The sequence below is a fragment of the Rana temporaria genome, chromosome 5 (assembly GCF_905171775.1).
Source record: "Rana temporaria chromosome 5, aRanTem1.1, whole genome shotgun sequence".
NCBI classification, from domain to species: Eukaryota; Metazoa; Chordata; class Amphibia; order Anura; family Ranidae; genus Rana; species Rana temporaria.
Window position 1 is genome coordinate 161171368 of NC_053493.1, and position 21418 is coordinate 161192785.

Here is a 21418-nt window from a genome sequence, read left to right on the forward strand (position 1 = left end):
AAGGGTTCCTGTGGTAAATGTACTTACCCAGGAAAATGGATACAAATTGTACTCAAGGTGGTACAGGACCCCCCATATTGTTAGTAAATTTAATCCAACTGTATCCCCTTTGTGCTGGCGTTGTAAGTCTGCTGAGGGAACACTACTCCATATATGGTGGGAATGTAGAGACATTAAACCCTTCTGGGATAAGATACACGACCTAATATATAAAATCACGACTTTTGCTCCGGACCGTTCTGCTCCACAATACTTACTACATCATTCGTCCTTACCAAATTCAGTTTACAAGGATTCAATAGTCCTACATCTCATTAATGCTGCTAAACTCTGTATCCCTGCTAAATGGTTACAACCCTCGCCCCCATCTATCCCTGAGTGGCTACGGAAAGTCCAACACATAGCAAATATGGAAGATCTGATCCATCAATCTTCTGACGCCTCAAATAAATTCTACGAGAAATGGGCATGCTGGTTGCATTTTGCGAAGTCTAAGGAATTTGAAACTTTATTAAACAACTGATGTTATATCGTTACTTTATCCATCTCTTTCTAATCAATTGATCTCTTAGGTTAATTGGAGACGTTTTGATATAGTGATCTACTTCTGCAGGGAATTATTTCTTCATTTATTTAGTTTTCCAATATCCACACTGTTTGTTGTTTACGATCCTATTGGGATTTTAATTTTCCTATATGTATACATTAATTATTCACTCGCTGTTCAATGTAACTTTGTATTTGATTGCAATTATAGGAATTGTTGTATTGCAATGTATTTATATTTTATAAAATCTAATAAAAAGATTTGAAAAAAAAAAAAAAAGAAAGCCTGAAGGCAGCGATTGGTTTTTGGGGTCCCGTACGCGGATAGGCTCCCAAAAAGTCTCACACATGTGGTATCCCCGTACTCAGGAGAAGCAGCAGAATGTATTTTGGGGTGTAATTCCACATATGGGGGGAGTATGCTTTGCGCGTGGGTGTAAGCGTTACTGGCACTAACTAGCTACCTAGCGGCACCAGCGACACTAATACAGCGATCAGAAAAATGATCGCTTAGTGACGCTGGCAATAGGGGGGTGAAAGGGTTAACTCTAGGGGCAATCAGGGGTTAAAACCTTTATTAGAAAATGTATGGGGGTACCTAACGCTATAAAAACCTAGTGGGCGAACCTCAAAAAATAACTAGCTACCTAGCGGCACTAATACAGCGATCAGAAAAACGATTGCTTAGTGACGCTGGTAATAGGGGGTAAAAGGGTTAACTCTAGGGGCAATCAGGGGTTAAAACCTTTATTAGAAAATGTATGGGGGTACCTAACGCTATAAAAACCTGGCGGGCGAACCTCAAAAAATAACTAGCTACCTAGCGGCACCAGCGACACTAATACAGCGATCAGAAAAACGATCGCTTAGTGACGCTGGCAATAGGGGGTGAAAGGGTTAACTCTAGGGGCAATCAGGGGTTAAAACCTTTATTAGAAAATGTATGGGGGTACCTAACGCTATAAAAACCGGGCGGGCGAACTTCAAAAAATAACTAGCTACCTAGCAGCACCAGCGACACTAATACAGCGATCAGAAAAACGATTGCTTAGTGACGCTGGCAATAGGGGGTGAAAGGGTTAACTCTAGGGGCAATCAGGGGTTAAAACCTTTATTAGAAAATGTATGGGGGTACATAACGTTATAAAAACCTGGCGGGCGAACCTCAAAAAATAACTAGCTACCTAGCGGCACCAGCGACACTAATACAGCGATCAGAAAAACGATTGCTTAGTGACTCTGGCAAAAGGGGGGTGAAAGGGTTAACTAGGGGGTGATCAAGGGGTTAAAAGTGTTAGGTCCAGGGTAGCCCCCTACCCCCCCCCCAATAAAGGTTTTAACCCCTTGATCACCCCCTAGTTAACCCTTTCACCCCCCTTTTGCCAGCTTCACTAAGCGATCGTTTTTCTGGTCGCTGTATTAGTGTCGCTCTTGCCGCTAGGTAGCTAGTTTTTTTTTGAGGTTCGCCGCCGTGTTTTTATAGCGTTAGGTACCCCCATAAATTTTCTAACGCTATAAAAACATGGCGGCGAACCTAAAAAAAAACTAGCTACCTAGTGGCACGAGCGACACTAATACAGCGATCAGAAAAACGATCGCTTAGTGACGCTGGCAAAAGGGGGGTGAAAGGGTTAACTAGGGGTGATCAAGGGGTTAAAACCTTTATTGGGGGGGGTAGGGGGCTACCCTGGACCTAACACTAACTGCCTGACACTAACTGCCTGTCACACTGACACTAAATGCAGTGATCAGTAAATGATCACTGCTATTTAGTGACAGTGTGACAGGGGGGGGCTGGGGGGGGTGACCGGGGGGGGATTGTATGCCTATGTGTACAGGTGTCAGTGTAGTGCTTGTGTACTCACTGTGTAATGTCTCCGCTCCTCTGCCGGACGAATATAACGGCGGGAGGAGCAGTGACATCACTTCCTCCTCTGCCTGTGTTTACAATGCAGGCGGAGGAGGGCGGGGGAGGAATCGGATTGGCTGGGGAGCGATCCGGAGGGGGCGGACAAAAACGAACCGCCGCCCCCTCATCCCGGATCGCTCCTGAAGCTTACCGGACCGCCGCAAGTACTGGGGGGGTCCCGATTGGACCCCCGACCCACGTCAAGCAGAGCACGTACAGGTACGTTGATGTGCCTGTCCGTGCCATTCTGCTGACGTATATGTACATGAGGCGGTCCGGAAGTGGTTAATAACCCTATCCAGCCTTATGCAAGTCAACAATTCTTAACCGTAGGTCTTCTGAGAGATCTTTTGTGTGAGGCATCATTCACATTAGACAATGCTTCTTGTGAAAAGCAAACCCAGAACTGGTGTGTGTTTTTTATAGGGCAGGTCAGCTGTAACCAACACCTTCAATCTCATCTCATTGATTGGACTCCAAACATTGTAACATTTAATTCTTTGTGTGTTATTAGTTTAAGCAGACTGTGATTGTCTATTGTTGTGACTTAGATGAAGATCAGATCACATTTTATGACCAATTTGTGCAGAAATCCATATCATTCCAAAGGGGTTCACATACTTTTTATTGCAACTGTATATGTTGATCTAAACCATTCCATTGTAGCTCTGGCTGTATGTTTAGGGTCATTGTCCTGCTGGAAGGTGAACCTCCGCCCCAGTCTGAAGTCTTTTGCACTCTAAAGGTTTTCTTCTAAGATTTCTCTGTATTTGGCTCCATTCATCTGCCCATCATGACCAGCTTCCCATCCCTGCTGAAGAAAAGCTTCCCCACAACATAATGCTGCCACCACCATGTTTCACGGTGGGGATGGTGTGTTCAGGGTGATGTGCAGTGTTAGTTTTCCACCACAAAAAGGCCCAGATTCACGTAGATCGGCGCAAAATTGTGCGGGCGTAACGTATCTCATTTATGTTATGCCTCCGCAACTTACACGGGCAAGTGCTGTATTCTCAAAGCACTTGCTCCGTAAGTTGCGGCGGCGTAGCGTAAATCACCCGGCGGAATTCAAATTCGGCGGGTAGGTGGCGTGTATCATTTAAATGAAGCGCGTCCCCGCGCCGAACGAACTGTGCATGCGCCGTCCGTAAAATCTCCCAGTGTGCATTGCTCTAAATGACGTTGCAAGGACGTCATTGGTTTCGACGTGAACGTAAATGACGTCCAGCCCCATTCACGGACGACTTACGCAAACTACGTAACTTTTTAAATTTTCGACGCGGGAGAGACGCCCATACCTAACATTGGCTGCCCCTCATATAGCAGGGGCAACTTTACGCCGGGAAAAGCCTAACGTAAACGTTGTAACTTTACTGCGTTGGCCGCGCGTACGTTCGGGAATTCGCGTATCTAGCTAATTTGCATACTCGACGCTGATTTCGACGGAAGCGCCACCTAGCGGGCCAAAAAAAAAATGCACTTAAGATCCGACGGCGTAAGAGACTTACGCCTGTCGGATCTAATGGATATCTATGCGTAACTGATTCTAAGAATCAGTCGCATAGATACGACGGGTCAGATTAGGACTTACGACGGCGTACATGGCGCTGCGCCGTCGTAAGTCCTTTAAGAATCTGAGCCATAGTGTTTTGCTTTTATGCCAAATAAGTTACATTTTTAACTCATCTCACCAGAACACCTTCTTCCACATTTTGCGGTGTCCCCCACATGGCTTCTCGCAAACTGCAAACGGGACTTCTTATGGCTTTCTTTCAACAATAGCTTTTTTCTTGCCACTCTTCCATTAAGGACAGATTTGTGGAGTGCACGACTAATAGTTGTCCTGTGGACAGATTCTCCCACCTGAGCAGTGGATCTCTGCAGCTCCTGCAGAGTTACCATGCTTCTCTGGTTAATCTCTCCTTGCCTGGCCTGTCAGTTTCCATTTTTAGGTGATGGATTGAACAGTGCTCTGTGAGATGTTCAAAGCTTGGGATATTTTTTCATAACCTAACCCTGCTTTAACCACTTGCCGTCGCCGCACCGTCATAATACGTCCACAAGATGGCACTCCTGGGCGAGATCACGTATTATGACGTCCGGCGCGTGAACGGCGATGGGGCGCGCGCGCGCGCCCCACCGCCGTTCACGATGATCAGATTCGATGCAGAACTGATCAATCACCAGGTCCAGGCCAATAAAATCTGGCCTGGACCTGGTGATCGCTCCTACCAATGGTTGTCTTCCCCTGGCAATGTTTTGTAAACATTGGCAGGGGAAGTACTGCTCTCTCCCTCGTGTCGGTCTTTCCGTTCCAGACCGAGAGGGAGAGAGCATCTAACAGTGAGTTGCACAACACTACACTGACACCAGGTCACGTAGGCACACTTTTAACCCCCTGATCACTCCCCGATCACCCCCCAAATTAACCCATTCACTGCCTGTCACTGTGTCACCCAGTACAGCAATCAGATTTTTTTTTGATCGCTGTACTAGTGTCATTAGTGACAAAAATAAGTGTTAGGGTAATCAGTATTAGGCTCTAAATAGTCTAGGGACCCCCCCTAACCCCCCCCAATAAAGGTTTAACCCCATCATTACCCCCTGTCACCAGTGATCACAGTATAAGTGTCACCGGTGACGCAGTTTAGCTAGTTAATTTTTTATTGCATCAAGGCACCCGCCATATTTTTTGCAATAAAATTTTAACCCCCTGATCGCCCGGCGGGTGATCAAAGTTTGGTTTTAGCGCCAGATAGGGTCTGCGTCGCCCCAGGCAGCGGCCAATAGCGCTAACACCCACGCACGCACCATACGCATCCCTTTAGTGGTATAGTATCTGATCGGATCGATACTTGATCTGATCAGATCTATACTAGCGTCCCCTGCAGTTTAGGGTTCCCAAAAACGCATGGTTAGCGGGATCAGCCCAGATACCTGCTAGCACCTGCGTTTAGCCCCTTCGCCCAGTCCAGCCCACCGAAGTGCAGTATCGATCAATCGATCGATCACTGACACAAAACACAAAAACACATAACTGCAGCGTTCGCAGAGTCAGGCCTGATCTCTGCGATCGCTAACAGTTTTTTTGGTAGCGCTTGACTCAGTCGCTAACAGGTCAGGTGCTTTTTTGCCTGTGAATCTCACCACTGTACCCCTAAATTTAGAGCCCAAAATGGCAAATCGATGGTACAGTGATGAAGAGGCCTACTTGTTTATGAGCCTGACGGATAGTGATGAGGAGGTCACGCATCTGTCAAATTCTTGCTCAGAATACGATCCTGTAGACGACAGTGGCTCCCTGACAGATAGCTCTGACGACGGAGTGGTCCCTGCTAGGGTCAGGCGTACCAGACCCCGATCTTCTGCTGTCGCTGAGGTGCAAGAACCGCAGGGCTCTCGTATGGAGGAGAGAAGTACTAGCGCCGCTATTCCTTCTGGTGAACTGGCAAGCACCAGCGGCCTAGTACATCCTGGTCATATATCCAGCACTGCAGTAACACTTGGTGACGTGGCGAGTCCCATAAGTGCAGTTCAAGCTGGAGAGGTGGCAAGCACGAGTAGTGTCCCGCTGCCACCAAGAAGAAGAAGACGACAAAGACAGGCCCGTCCCCATAGTGCCCTTCCTGCTGCATTCGCCAATCCTGATTGGGTACCCACCACTTCTGCAGCATCCGTACTTCCCCCATTCACTGGCCAACCCGGAATTCAGGTGAATACAGTTGATTTTACGTCACTGGATTTTTATTCGCTGTATTTCACGGAAGATCTCTATAGATCTATTGTGGACCAAAGCAATTTGTACGCTGGTCAATTCTTCGCCGCTAATCCCCAGCTGTCCCTTGCCAGAGATTGGAAGCCAATTACGGTTTCCGAATTTAAGATCTTTCTGGGCCTTTCCCTCATCATGGGCATTACTAAAAAGAGTGAGCTGCGGATGTATTGGTCCACGCACCCAGTTCACCATATGCCCATTTTCTCTGCCTCCATGACCAGGACACGATACGAGCAGATCTTGCGGTTCATGCATTTTAGTGACAATGAACTCTGTCGTCCTCGGGGAGACCCTGAATTCGATCGGCTCTACAAAATTCGGCCCCTCGTAAACCACTTCAACGAACGGTTTGCAGCCTTGTATAATCCCAATCAAGTTGTCTGCGTTGATGAGTCCCTGGTTAAGTTTTCTGGCCGCTTGTCATTCAAACAATTCCTTCCCAGCAAGCGTGCCAGATACGGGGTCAAGTTGTATAAGCTCTGTGACAGGGCAACAGGCTATACATCTAGCTTTATGGTTTACGAGGGAAAAGACAGTCACGTAGAGCCGGAGAATTGCCCTGATTACATAGGGAGCGCTGGTAAGATAGTGTGGGAATTGGTGTCACCCTTATTCGGAAAGGGGTACCACTTGTACGTGGACAATTATTACACAAGCGTGCCACTTTTTAGTCACCTTTTTGATTATGGAATTGGCGCATGTGGCACCGTGCGACCTAATCGCCGGGGCATCCCCCAACGGCTTGTAGAATCCCGTCTTAGTCGGGGGGAGAGAGCCTGCTTACGGTGTAATAATTTGTTAGCAGTGAAGTGGAGGGATTCACGGAATGTTTTCGTTCTGTCCACGCTTCACGCAGACACGGCAGTCCAAATTCCTACGGCGACTGGTGTTGTGGAGAAACCCCTCTGTATCCACGAGTACAACCTTAACATGGGAGGGGTGGACCTCAATGACCAGTTGTTGGCGCCGTACCTAATTGCCCGGAGGTCCAAACGCTGGTACAAAAAAGTGTCAGTGTATTTGTTTCAATTGGCTTTGCTGAACGCTCATGTGCTATACAGAGCTTCAGGACGGACTGGATCCTTCCTAAAATTCCAGGAAGAGATCGTCGAAGCCCTTCTGTTTCCAGATGGTGCTGTGCCCCACCTTCCCAACGCAAATGCAGTGAGCCGGCTGTATGAGAGGCATTTTCCTTTTGTCCTCCCTGGTACCCCTACCCAAAGAGCCCGCCAAAAAAGATGTCGTGTCTGCAGCAAACTCGGATTTAGGCGTGACACCCGCTTTTATTGTCCCGACTGTCCTGACCAACCTGGTCTCTGCATTGGTGTATGTTTCAAACGCTACCACACACTAATTGAGTTTTAGCGTAGGGTACAGCACCACACAGTCCTAGGCACACCAACACAGGGTCTCGGAATATGTGATGGCCATCACATTTTGAGAGACCATAATCTGCAACGTTCAGTTTACAGTTTTCTTACAGTTTTTATAAAAGTGAAAAAAAGTGGAAAAAAAATTAAAAAAACTTACACAAAAACACAAAAAAAAATATAAAATAAAAAATCCAAAAATAGTTGTGGTTGTATTTTTCTCCTCTCTTTATTGTTCTCTTATGTTCACTCTCTACTGTCCACTCACTATTGTTCTATATCTATTCTCTCTATTTTTACAATGTTTTATTGTATTTGCTTTGCAGGTATGGTATGTTATACTGTAATGTTTGTTTTATTGTTAACCATCATTTGTTTAGCAGGTACGCCATTCAGTTGCATCGCGGATTTATTTAGCGTGACAGCAACAGCGTTTGCTCCCACGATTTATAAAGCTGTGACTCCAACGCTGTAGGAGGTGATTTCACCACCACGGTTAAAAAAAAAAGCATATATGCCGAAGCATGGGGGCAGCAGGGGCGGAGGAGCGATTTTGCTCCTAATGCCGCGTACATACGGTCGAAATTCCGACGGAGGCTTGCCCGTGGAAAAGTTCGACCGTGTGTATGCGGCATAACTTTTTATGCGGGAGGATGCCCCCATGCTTTGGCATGTATATTTTTTAGGCACAGGTTGCGTTAAAAAATGTTTTATTTTTTACTGTATTTATTTTTTTGGTATTTGCTTTGCAGGTATGGTATGGTAAGATCTTAATGTTAAAATGTAATGTTACTTTGTTATAATGTTAACCATCATTTGCTTAGCAGGTACGCCATTCAGTTGCAGCACGGATTTATTTAGCGTGACAGCAACAGCGTTTGCTCCCACGATACATAAAGCCGCGACTCCAACACTGTGGGAGGTGATTTCACCACCACAGTTAAAAAAAGAGCATATATGTCGAAGCATGGGGGCATTAGGGGCGGAGGAGCGATTTTTCTCCTAATGCCGCGTACATACGGTCGAAATTCCGTCGGAAGCTTGCCCGTGGAAAAGTCCGACCGTGTGTATGCGCCATAACTTTTTATGCGGCGTACATACGTGTGTGAGCGGCATAACTTTTTTGCGGGAGGATGCCCCATGCTTCGGCATATATAAATGGTGCATGTATGCCCATCATTAGAAGTGGGTGGATGAAGGGAGGTATTCTAATGGTGGGCATACCCACCGATCAATCTTTTTTTCGTTCAGCCAACAGGCTGCATGAAAAAAAAAAAGATTACAATACATGTCCAACAAGAACCATCAACGTATGGTATGTTGCTGGACTTTGAATGGTTATACCAGAATGATGCCTGCGGGTTTAGGTATCATCTTGGTATCATTCTTTTCAGCCAGCGGTCGGCTTTCATGTAAAAGCAGTCCTAGCGGCTAATTAGCCTCTAAACTGCTTTTACAAGCAGTGGGAGGGTATGTCCCCTCCCCGGATATAAACTGCGCCATTGGGAAAGTGGGAAAACATTTTATCACACCGATCTTGGTGTGGTCAGATGCTTTAAGGGCAGAGGAGAGATCTAGGGTCTAATAGACCCCAATTTTTTCAAAAAAGAGTACCTGTCACTAACTATTGCTATCATAGGGGATATTTACATGCCCTAAGATGGCAATAAAAATTATAAAAATAATAAAAAAAAGTAAGGAACAGTTTAAAATAAAATTAAAAAAGCAAATTAAATAATAATAAAAAAAAAAAAAAAAAAAAAAGCACCCCTGTCCCCCCCTGCTCTTGCGCAAAGGCGAACGCAAGCGTCGGTTTGGCGTCATATGTAAACAGCAATTGTACCATGCATGTGAGGTATCACCGCGAAGGTCAGATCGAGGGCAGTAATTTTAGCAGTAGACCTCCTCTGTAAATCTAATGTGGTAACCCGTAGAGGCTTTTAAAGGCTTTTAAAAATGTATGTAGTTTGTCGCCACTGCGCATTTGTGCGCAATTTTAAAGCATGTCGTGTTTGGTATCTATGTACTCGGCCTAAGATCATCTTTTTTATTTCATCAAACATTTGGGCAATATAGTGTGTTTTAGTGCATTAAAATAAAAAAATATGTATTTTTGCCCAAAAAAATGCATTTGAAAAATCGCTGCGCAAATACTGCGTGGTAAAAAAAAAATGCAACACCCACCATTTTAATCTGTAGGGCCTTTGCTTTAAAATAATATATAATGTTTGGGGGTTCAACTTAACTTTCTTGCAAAAAAATAATATGTTTTTATGTAAACAAACAGTGTCAGAAAGGGCTTTTTCTTCAAGTGGTTAGAAGAGTGGGTAATGTGTGACATAAGCTTCTAAATGTTGTTCATAAAATGCCAGGACAGTTCAAAACCCCCCCAAATGACCCCATTTTGGAAAGTAGACACCCCAAGCTATTTGCTGAGAGGCATCTCGAGTCCATGGAATATTTTATATTTTGACACAAGTTGTAGGAAAGAGAATTATTATTATTTTATTTTATTTTTTTTGCACAAAGTTGTCACTAAATGATATATTGCTCAAACATGCCATGGGCATATGTGGAATTACACCCCAAAATACATTCTGCTGCTTCTCCTGAGTACGGGGATACCACATGTGTGAGACTTTTTGGGAGCCTAGCCGCGTACGGGACCCCAAAAACCAATCACCACCTTCAGGCTTTCTAAGGGTGTAAATTTTTGATTTCACTCCTCACTACCTATCACAGTTTCGGAGGCCATGGAATGCCCAGATGGCACAAAACCCCCCTAAATGACCCCATTTTGGAAAGTAGACACCCCAAGCTATTTGCTGAGAGGTATGTTGAGTATTTTGCAGATCTTGCTTTTTGTCACAAAGATTTGAAAATTGAAAAAAGAAAAAAAAAATATATATATATATATCTTTCTTAATTTTCAAAAATAAATGAGCGCTGTAAAATACTCACCATGCCTCTCAGCAAATAGCTTGGGGTGTCTACTTTCCAAAATGGGGTCATTTGGGGGGGTTGTCTGCCATCTGGGAATTCTATGGCCTCCGAAACTGTGATAGGCAGCGAGGAGTGAAATCAAAAATTTGCGCCCTTAGAAATCCTGAAGGCGGTGCTTGGTTTCGGGGCCCCGTACGCGGCTAGGCTCCCGAAAAGTCCCACACATGTGGTATCCCCGTACTCAGGAGAAGCAGCAGAATGTATTTTGGGGTGCAATTCCACATATAACCATGGCATGTGTGAGCAATATATCATTTAGTGACAACTTTGTGCAAAAAAAAAAAAAAAAAAAAAAAAGTTTGTCATATTCCAGCAACTGGTGGCAAGATATAAAATATTCCATGAACTCAAAATGCCTCTCAGAAAATAGCTTGGGGTGTCTACTTTCCAAAATGGGGTCATTTGGGGGGGTTGTGTGCCATCTTGGCCTTTTATGGCCTTCAATACTGTGATAGGTAGTGATCGGTAGTGAGGAGTGAAATCAAAAATGTATGCCCTTAGAAATCCTGAAGGCGGTGCTTGGTTTTCGGGGTCCCGTACGCGGCTAGGCTCCCAAAAAGTCCCACACATGTGGTATCCCCGTACTCAGGAGAAGCTGCAGAATGTATTTTGGGGTGTAATTCCACATATGCCCATGGCATGTGTGAGCAATATATCATTTAGTGACAACTTTGTGCAAAAAAAAAAAAAATTGTCATATTCCCGCAACTTGTGTCAAAATATTAAATATTCCATGGACTCAACATGCCTCTCAGCAAATAGCCTGGGGTGTCTACTTTCCAAAATGGGGTCATTTGGGGGGGGTTTCTGCTATTTGGGCATTTTATGGCCTTCAAAACTGTGATAGGTAGTGAGGAGTGAAATAAAAAATTTGCGCCCTTAGAAATCCTGAAGGCGATGCTTGGTTTTCGGGGTCCCGTACGCGGCTAGACTCGCAAAAAGTCCCACACATGTGGTATCCCCGTACTCAGGAGAAGCAGCAGAATGTATTTTGGGGTGCAATTCCACATATAACCATGGCATGTATGAGCAATATATCATTTAGTTACAACTTTTTGTAATTTCTTTTTTCTTTTTTTTTTTTGTCATTATTCAATCACTTGGTACAAAAAAAAAAAATATTCAGTGGGCTCAATATGCCCCTCAGCAGATTCCTTGGGGTGTCTACTTTCCAAAATGGGGTCATTTGGGGGGATTTTGTGCTATTTGGGCATTTTATGGCCTTCAAAACTGTCTTAGGTAGTGAGAAGTGAAATCAAAAATTTGCGCCCTTAGAAATCCTGAAGGCGGTGCTTGATTTCCGGGGCCCCGTACGTGGTTGGGCTCCCAAAAAGTCTCACACATGTGGTATCCCCGTACTCAGGAGAAGCAGGAGAATGTATTTTGGGGTGCAATTCCACATATAACTATGGCATGTGTGAGCAATATATCATTTAGTGACAACTTTTTGTAATTTCTTTTTTTTTTTTTTTTTTTTGTCATTATTCAATCACTTGTTACAAAAAAAAAAAATATTCAATGGACTCAACATGCCTTTCAGCAGGTTCCTTGGGGTGTCTACTTTCCAAAATGGGGTCATTTGGGGGGGTTTTGTACTTCCTTGCTATTTTAGCACCTCAAGAATTGAGATAGGCAGTCATAAAATAAAAGCTGTGTAAATTCCAGAAAATGTACCCTAGTTTGTAGATGCTATAACTTTTGCGCAAACCAATAAATTTACGCTTATTGGCATTTTTTTTACTAAAGACATGTGGCTGAATACATTTTGGCCAAAATGTATGACTAAAATTGAGTTTGTTCGATTTTTCTTATAACAAAAAGTAGAAAATATCATTTTTTCTCAAAATTTTCGCTCTTTTTCCGTTTATATCGCAAACATTAAAAATCGCAGAGGCAATCAAATACCATCAAAAGAAAGCTCTATTTGTGGGAAAAAAAGGACGCAAATTTTGTTTGGGTACAACATTGTATGGCCGCGCAATTACCAGTTAAAGCAGCGCAGTGGAAAATTGTAAAAACACCTCTGGTCTTAAGGCTGACAAATGGTCCGGTGGGAAAGTGGTTAAACTTCTCCACAACTTTATCCCTGACCTATCTGGTGTATGTATTCCTTGGCCTTCATGATGCCGTTTGTTCACTAAAGTTCTCCAACAAACCTCTGAGGGGTTCACAGAACAGCTATATTTATACTAAGATTAAATTACACATAGGTGGACTCTATTTACTAATTAGGTGGCTTCTGAAGGAAATTGGTTCCACTAGCTTTTAGTTAGGGGTATCAGAGTAAAGGGGGCTGAATACAAATGCACACCACACTTTTCAGATATTTATTTGTAAAAAAAAAAAAAAAAATAGAAAACCATTTATTATTTTCCTTCCACTTCACAATTAAGTGGCACTTTGTCTATCTCATAAAATCCCAATAAAAACACATTACGTTTTTTGGTTGTAACAATGTGGACAATTTCAAGGGAGTATGAACACTTTTTCAAGGCACTGTAGATCATCCAGAGAAGATTGTTTTTGCTAACAAAAGTGGATATACACTTTAAGCATCTCATACTATAACATACAATAGGAACAAAGTACAATTCCATCTCCATTCTCTTTTTCTTTTGAACTTATACCCAACTTTAGTTACTCACAAGAATGTTGGTTACATTACAGGCCTTATTTGTATCTTGAAGGTCTCTCTGTTTTTAGAGAACCTCAATGGCAGACCCAATTGTTAGAAACTGAGAGCAAAACAACAAATATTTTGGATACCTTAGCCTGTATGCTCCTCGAGGGCAGGGACGGATGTGAATATACAATATATATGTAAAGTGCTGCTTAAATTGACGGTGCTATATAAGTACCTGTAATAAATAGATAAAATATTGAAAAAGAGGCCCAGATGCATATTGGCCTGCGGAAGATAGCATCAATGAGTACCAGCACACAGTGAGGCTGATTTACTAAATCTTCACTCAAGAACCGCCCTGGAAAAGTGCAGGCTTGCACAGTGAATGTACAGAAAACTGTAAGATATGTAATGGTGAGCTGTTTATTGAGCCACTGCTAAAGAAAAGTATGCTTTCCTATTATTATTGGGTATTGATGTGGGGAGGCCCCCTAATTGCCCTCCCCCTTCCCCCATTCACCTTAAGGGAGGGGGAAAGAGATAAAGGGTTTTTTTTTTTTTTTTTTTTTTATTCATCACTAAGGGTGGGGGGAGGGAGGAGGGGTACTTTCATTAGATTCACGGAAATTTGCACGTATAAATAGAAAGGGAAGGTGTGAATACTTCCCCTTGAGGATGGAAGTAAGGGGCAGGTGTTGCCCCCCGAGAGTTAGGAAAGTTTTGGCACAATATAATATAAATATAAACAATTTTTTTTTCTTTATTATATCCATCACTAAGGGTGGGGGGAGGGAGGAGGGGTACTTTCATTAGATTCACGAAAATTTGCACGTATAAATAGAAAGGGAAGGTGTGAATACTTCCCCCTGAGGATGGAAGTAAGGGGCAGGGGTTGCCCCCCGAGAGTTAGGAAATTTTTGGCACAATATAATATAAATATAAACAATTCCTTTTTTTTTTTTTTTTTTTTCTCTCTCTCTTTTTTCCTTCCCCCTCATGATCTCGTCTCCAATTGGAGAGAGGGGAGGGGGAGGTTTTTTTTTTTTTGGTAGGTGGTCACCACATAGGAATATAAATTAGAATTTAAATAATGTAGCTCACTTGGGTACCCTCGACAAGGGGGGATGTGTTAATCACAGCTAGAAATGTTTTTTTTTTTTTTTCTCTCTCTTCCTCTCCTCCCTCCCCCCTACCCCCATATACTCCAAGCCTCTACACATCATATTAGTACCTGTTTCAGGAACCATTCCGTACCGATCTAAACATACTCTAGAGAGGCTTTCTCCCCCTTTTTAAGTGAACTGGGGAGAATGACAGGTAAGGGTCACCATAGAATAACGTAAATAAGGGATTATAAGGAGACCATGTATGTGTTGTTATATGTATGTCCAAATATAAATGTAATAATGTGAATGTCAAGTGTTTGTTAAAAATATTTAATAAAAAAATATAAAAAAAAAAAAAAAAGAAAAGTATGCTTTCCTAAGAAAAATAAAGATCTAGGAAGGACACTCTTAGGCCCCTTTCACACGAACGGACCGTTCAGGTCCGCCTGTCAGTTTTGATGGCGGACCTGAACGGCCGCTCCATGCAGTCCTATGGAGCGTCGGATGTCAGCGGAGACATGTCCGCTGACATCCGATCCGATCCGCCAAAATCAGTATGGCTATACGTCCATATCCGTCCATGGCGGATCGGATTGGGTGAGATCTGACGAAAACGGACATGCTGTCCGTTTTCATCAGATCGCTCCATAGGAATCAGCGGCGCTGCACAAGCCCCTCCCCGCTCAGTGAGCGGAGAGGAGCTTGTCATCCGCCAGCTCAGCGGAGATCTGCGGACTGATCTCCCGCTGAGCCTCGTGTGTAACTGGCCTAAAGTTTAAATTTAAACATATCTTACCTTTGTGTAGATGAAGTGTACATACGTTTGTGGACCAAGGCATCTCTTGAGCAATTAGCTTCTGAATGCTGTTTATAATAATTAGAAACTCAGAATTAAAACAATAATAACTCAAAATATGTCAAATAATAAATTTACAATATATATATACTGTATATATATATATATATATATATATATATATATATATATATATACACATATATACACACACACATACACACAAGCTAAAAAAAATCATAAGGATGAGTACCGAATAACACAGTATACATGCCACAAATTACCTGATACAAGCCTACTACAGTTCCTGTACAATAGGACTGGAGTGTAAGGAAGACGCAGCACAAGGGTCAAAGCAGCCAATTTAATAGGAGGAGATAGCAGAGATGAGTTCATCACAGTGCTGCTTCTCCTTTCACTGTCCAAATACAGACTGTGGAAGGTGCAGGATGACCTTAGCCCAAAGTAAGTGGGTTGAATGATGCTGGCCATCAGACGGAGAACATCTTGCTGCATATAAAAAGGAATGCATGGGAAATCTCTGGATTAGGGTGAATATTGCAGCAAAACGTATACACCAAATCGGTACTGATTGGCGGGCCCTATCTAAGTACCACCCCGCGCTTAAGGACAAATGTCACTAAGACAAGTAAAACAGAAATTGTGGGCATAAAATGTCAAACAGATCCAAAGCAGCAGCATAAAGGTTACAACATATGTAAAACAAAGCAGAAAAAGAAACAGGCTCCAATAGAGTCTATAGCAAGCTCTGCAGCAGCGCTGCAAACAGTGCGTTTGTGAGGATCAAACAGTCAGTTTAGTGAGATGATTCAAATGGTAGTGCTGAGTGCTCCTTTCACCAAAAGAGGGGGATGTTCACCACGTGGGGGGATACCTGATCCCCTTTGGGGATTAAACTCACCAGAGCCCAAGAGTATATCAGCATAAACATTAAAACTCTCCTCCGATCTCTCCCATCAATGTTGTCACAGTGTGTGGTATCCCAAACTCGTGTACATATGTGGAAATTGAGAAAATGTACATAGGGCAATATTGCTTTCAAAAAGGTTTAATCCGTAAAAAGAAACCCCCCTAATACATATATCCGTACCCAAAATACATTTCAATCAGGCAAATAGTAAAATAGTGCAGTGTTTTGCTCACGAATTTCACCCTGAGGACAGCCGTATGTTAGCTCCGGTTTCTATTGTCCTTCTGGTTCCCTTCTTTGGAGCGCACGCATCACTTCCGGTTCCTAGTGCTGTGGAGGAACGCCCTGACGTTTCGTCTGTGTTAGACTCCTTCTGAGCTCAAGTCCAGCCATGCCCCCCTACAGTAATAAACACACAATAGGACACACTCAACCCCTTTAGCGCCCCCTAGTGGTTAACCCCTTCACTGCCAATGCAATTTTCACAGTAATCAGTGCATTTTTATAGCACTTTTCGCTGTGAAAATGACAATGGTTCCAAAAATGTGTCAAAAGTGTCCGATGTGTCCACCATAATGTCGCAATCATGAAAAAAAACACTGATCGCCACCATTACTAGTAAAAAAAAAAAATATTAATAAAAATGCCATAAAACTATCCCCTATTTTGTAAACGCTATAACTTTTGCGCAAACCAATCAATAAACGCTTATTGCGATTTTTTTACCAAAAATATGAAGAAGAATACGTATCAGCCAAAACTAGGAAAAACATTTTTTTTTATATCTTTTTTGGGTGTTGTTATAGCAAAAAGTGAAAAATATTGAATTTTTTTAAAATTGACGCTCTATTTTTGTTTATAGTGCAAAAAATGTTAAACCGCAGAGGTGATCAAATACCACCAAAAGAAAGCTCTATTTGTGGAAAAAACAGGATGCCAATTTTGTTTGGGAGCCACGTGGCACGACCGCGCAATTGTCAGTTAAAGCGACGCAGTGCCGAATCGCAAAAAGGGGCCAGGTCCTTTACCTGCATAGAGAAAGGGTAACCGCTCAAAGAGAACCAGATAATCAGGTTCCTATGGTCCGAACCTAGGGTGCAGGCAATGCAATCAGGATGCAGGTTTGAATACAAGAAAGGGCTGGGACAGCCGCACTCCAAAAAAACTTATTTTATTAAAAAAGGATCACAAAATACATGCCACGGCCAAAAGCAGAACAAAAACCTGACGCGTTTCGCACTGTATCTCAGTGCTTATTCATAGCTATGAATAAGCACTGAGATACAGTGCGAAACGCGTCAGCTTTTTTGTTCTGCTTTTGGCCGTGGCATGTATTTTGTGATCCATTTTTAATAAAAAGAAAACGTTTTTTTGGGAGTGCGGCTGTCCCAGCCCTTTCTTGTATTCAAACCTGCATCCTTTACCTGCACAATGGTCTGGATCTTAAGTGGTTAAATAACTTAAAGTGAGAGTACAGATACTGAAGAAAGAAATATATCTACCATTTTATGTAGAATGACAAGATTGAACAGTTGAACCGCCATTTGTATTCAACACGTGTTTGTACATGGATTGCCTGTTGCAAAATTGTCAGTGTTATATATGAAGAAAAGCTGAAGTTAATAAAGAAGTTATCTCAAGAGTTTGGTGTGCTCTTTAAACCTACTGCTTCCATAGAACAGCGCTAGAGGAATTATAGAGTAACAGATAGTCTTGTTTGGACTAAAAGATCCGAAAAATCTAAATTCTTCTAATGCCACAGTGCATAAAGGCACTTCATAGTACTGCGCCTGACACACCCCCTCCATCCATGTGTCTGGCCCCCATGCAGGACGCCGGATGCTTAAATTCCAATGGGAGGGGGGGGGGGGTTGGAAGCACATGATTAGAGCAAGAGGCAATAATAGGCTTTAAAAAGGGTGGGCTCAGGGGTACGCAGAGCACTGCAAACCGACCCCACCCAGTTGTGTGCCAATAGCGAATGAATATTAGTTATTTTCACACTGATTCTTCTCCTGGCCAATCAGGAAGTTGGTCTGAGACCCATTTCCTGATTGGTCACCGAGGAGGAGGGAGGAGACGGAAGCCACCGTGATGCCCACAGAGGAGAGCAGGGGAAGCCGCCTGTGATGGGATGCCCTGTCGCCCAGGTGAAGAACTGCTCGCCATAGATTGGGTAAGTGCTCCGGACTGTTTGCCACCCCCCAAAACAATTGCCACCAGTGCTAGCAGGGCTGTGTAAATCCCAGGACTGGACAAAAATACAAATCCACATATATGTGTATTAATTGTGTATTTGGCCGTTGGTCTGGTGTTCCGCAAAAAAGTGGTTGTAAACTTCTGAAATAAAAACTGAACAAAGCATATCCTTCTATAGTGTGTACTAGCCTCAATCCAAAAGCACTGAGATTTCTGTTTGTTCTCTCGTCTTTTGCCATTTGCATTCACTTCTGATCATTAATACCGACACCAGAGAATCCCAGAGGATGGCACACGGCAGGTGATTGACAGCCTCAGCTATGCATGTTTCCCTGTAAGACTGTGTAGAGGGGATTTGTCCACTGCCCCCACTCAGGTCTTAGGTTACACTCAGCTCTGTGCTCTTTGTTGTGCAGTGTGCGACATCAAATCCCCACCTCTGTCTTCGGAAAGCTGAAAAATAGCCTTCAATCTGTGTACTTTGAACTGATGTAGAGGAGAGAGGGCTGCAGATAAGCAGGTACAATCTTATGTAGAGGGATTTGTTTTATTTCTGTGTATCACCTAAAGCTGGTCACTTCAGTGGATATATGCAAGGGCTTACAATCACTTTAACCTCTTCCCGTACGCCGTATAGGAAAATGATGGTGGGCGGGATCCCCGCTCACGCCCTGGGGGGGGGGGTGCACAGTGCGGCATGTGCGCCGTGTCCCTAAGACACAGTGCGATCCCGATCTCGGTAAAGCGCCTATGATGCAGCTCTTTACCCATGTTATTGGCTGGGTCCAATCACAGCCGATCACATGTAAATGGGGAAGTGCCATTTATCGTCTCTCCTCACCTCACACTGACACCAATCAGCAGCATCTACTCACAGGGGAGACTGTAGAGGTAATCAGGGCACTGATCATCAGTGCCCTGATTACAGTGCTGCCCCAACAGTGCCCAGCAAGTGATGCCAGTCTGTGCCCATCAGCGACACCAATCAGTGCCAATCAATGACACCAGTGCCCATCAGTGAGACCAATCAGTGCTGCCTTTCAGTGCCTGCTCAGCAGTGTTGCCCATCAGCGCTGCCTATCAGTGCTGCATATGAGTGCCTCCTCATCAGTGTCCTTCAGTGCCGCCTCATCAGTGCCCATCAGTGCCACCTCATCAGAACACATCAGTGAAGGATAAAAATTACTTAGGCCTTGTACACACGACCGGATCTATCCGCTGGGATTTATCCGCAGATCAGTTCCAGCGGATAGATCCGGTCGTGTGTACGGCCTAGCGGACATTTATCGGCGGATAAAAATCCAGCCGACAGATTTCAAGCGGATAAAAATGTCTTAGCATGCTAAGAAATCTATCTGCTTGAATCCTGTCCAGCGGATTGATCCGGTGGTCTGTACTGACTCACCGGATCAATCCGTCCGCTCCCCTCCCTCGCATGCGTCGTAATGATTCGACGCATGCGCGGAAGTCTTTACCTTCCAGCGTCGCGCACGTCGCGACACGTCACTGCGGATGGATTCCGCGCGGATTCTTCGATCTGAATCCGCCAGAGGATTTATCCGCTGGAAACAGTCCGGCTGGACGTATGTTCGTTGATCGCCGTAACTAGCTAATTTGCATACTCGACGCGGAATTCGACGGAAATGCCACCTAGCGGCCGGCGGAAAAATGCACCTAAGATCCGACGGCGTACTAAGACGTACGCCTGTCGGATCGATCCCAGATGCAGTCGTATCTTGTTTTGTGGATACAAAACAAAGATACGACGCGGGAACTTTAAAATTACGCGGCGTATCAATAGATACGCCGGCGTAATTCTTTTGTGGATCTGCCCCATAGTCTATAACAAGCCAGGGCAAATGGAGTCTCTTTTCTCCCTGTACTCAATTTTCCAACATTCTATGTAGTATCAGAACAAAAGTAAGCAGCAGGTGGCCACAGGAGGGAGCTGAGATGCTTTTTGATCAGCAGATGGTAGTCTTTTATATCACAAAAAAAAGGTGATATCCCGCTACATACCCTTCTCTAATAAGCATGGTACTAAGGCAATGAAAATAGATTGCATGTTCCTATAGCCATGTATTTTGGCAAACAATGCCTCAATTTGTTGTCCAACAATACTAAGCCTGGCTGTGGTAACGGATTGTCAGCTCTTAAATAAAAAATGAGGCATTTGAGGCCTATAAAAGCCTCTATTGTTTCTATAACTTTGCTGCTTAGAGTACACAGTTTAAAAAATAAATAAATATGATTGACAGCTCCTAAAATTGTACAAATTATTTTGTCAAAATAAACAAGCAGGTTATTTATAGCAAAACTGCCCCTATTTTGTCAAAATACTACAAATGTAATGTTCTGACTTGTAATATAAATTGTCAGCCATATGGATAAGCTTAAGGTTCAGGTCGATGGACAGTTTGACCTGAACTTTAGCTGTTGGAGGTCCACTGAATGGGGGAACTAAATTGCAAGGTTTGGCCTTTTCATCCTCCAAAACCTTGGGATTGGAAGTAAAATTTCGTCCGACGAACGATCTGCCGATTTTCGGATCTTTAGTATGGTGCTTTCAACAGCCTATTTTGGTTTTTCGTCTGACCGAAGCTGGATGTGCAGACTATAAAATGTTTGTCGTACGTGAACTCCACGTCTGATTTTTGTTTAATCAGTACGAAAAAAAAAAATCATAAGAGCAAGACTACGCGCGCTCAGAAACGAAAGAATACATACAAAACTAGACAACACATTACATCACTTCTGAAGTTGTATTCTATCGTACAAGAATTTTCGTATGGGGAGTAACCTCTTCACTTTTGACATGAGACCAGCATGCAGCAAAAAACACGGTCGTCCGAAAATCTGATCTTGTGTGCGAGTCTTTAGCTACCAGCTGGCGAAACAGTCATTCCCAGCAAGAGTCTGTCAGGATCGGGTGTGGATGGAGGATCATTAATTGTGACCGATGATGGATCTACACTGGATGCCAAGATCAGATGGTGGATATACAGCATATGACTTTTTTGTTTAAGAATACACCCTTGCTTACCTTCCCATTAAATTAGATTAGTCCCATTAGATGGGGATTGGGGTTTGGTATGGATTTGGGGGGGGCACTTATTTTGCATGAAGCCCCCCCTTAAAACTAATATGGATTTTTAGACCC

The 21418-nt window shown here is 43.5% G+C and overlaps 1 protein-coding gene across 1 annotated transcript in view; it reads right to left on the minus strand.

The window, feature by feature from the left end:
- SPATA48 (spermatogenesis associated 48) overlaps positions 1 to 21418 on the minus strand; it is a 146420-nt gene that overhangs the window by 109103 nt on the left and 15899 nt on the right. Inside the window, exon 3 of the mRNA XM_040353319.1 lies at positions 15129 to 15196. Within this exon, the coding sequence (XP_040209253.1) occupies positions 15129 to 15196 (68 nt within the window). The remainder of the gene's footprint in view (positions 1 to 15128; positions 15197 to 21418) is intronic.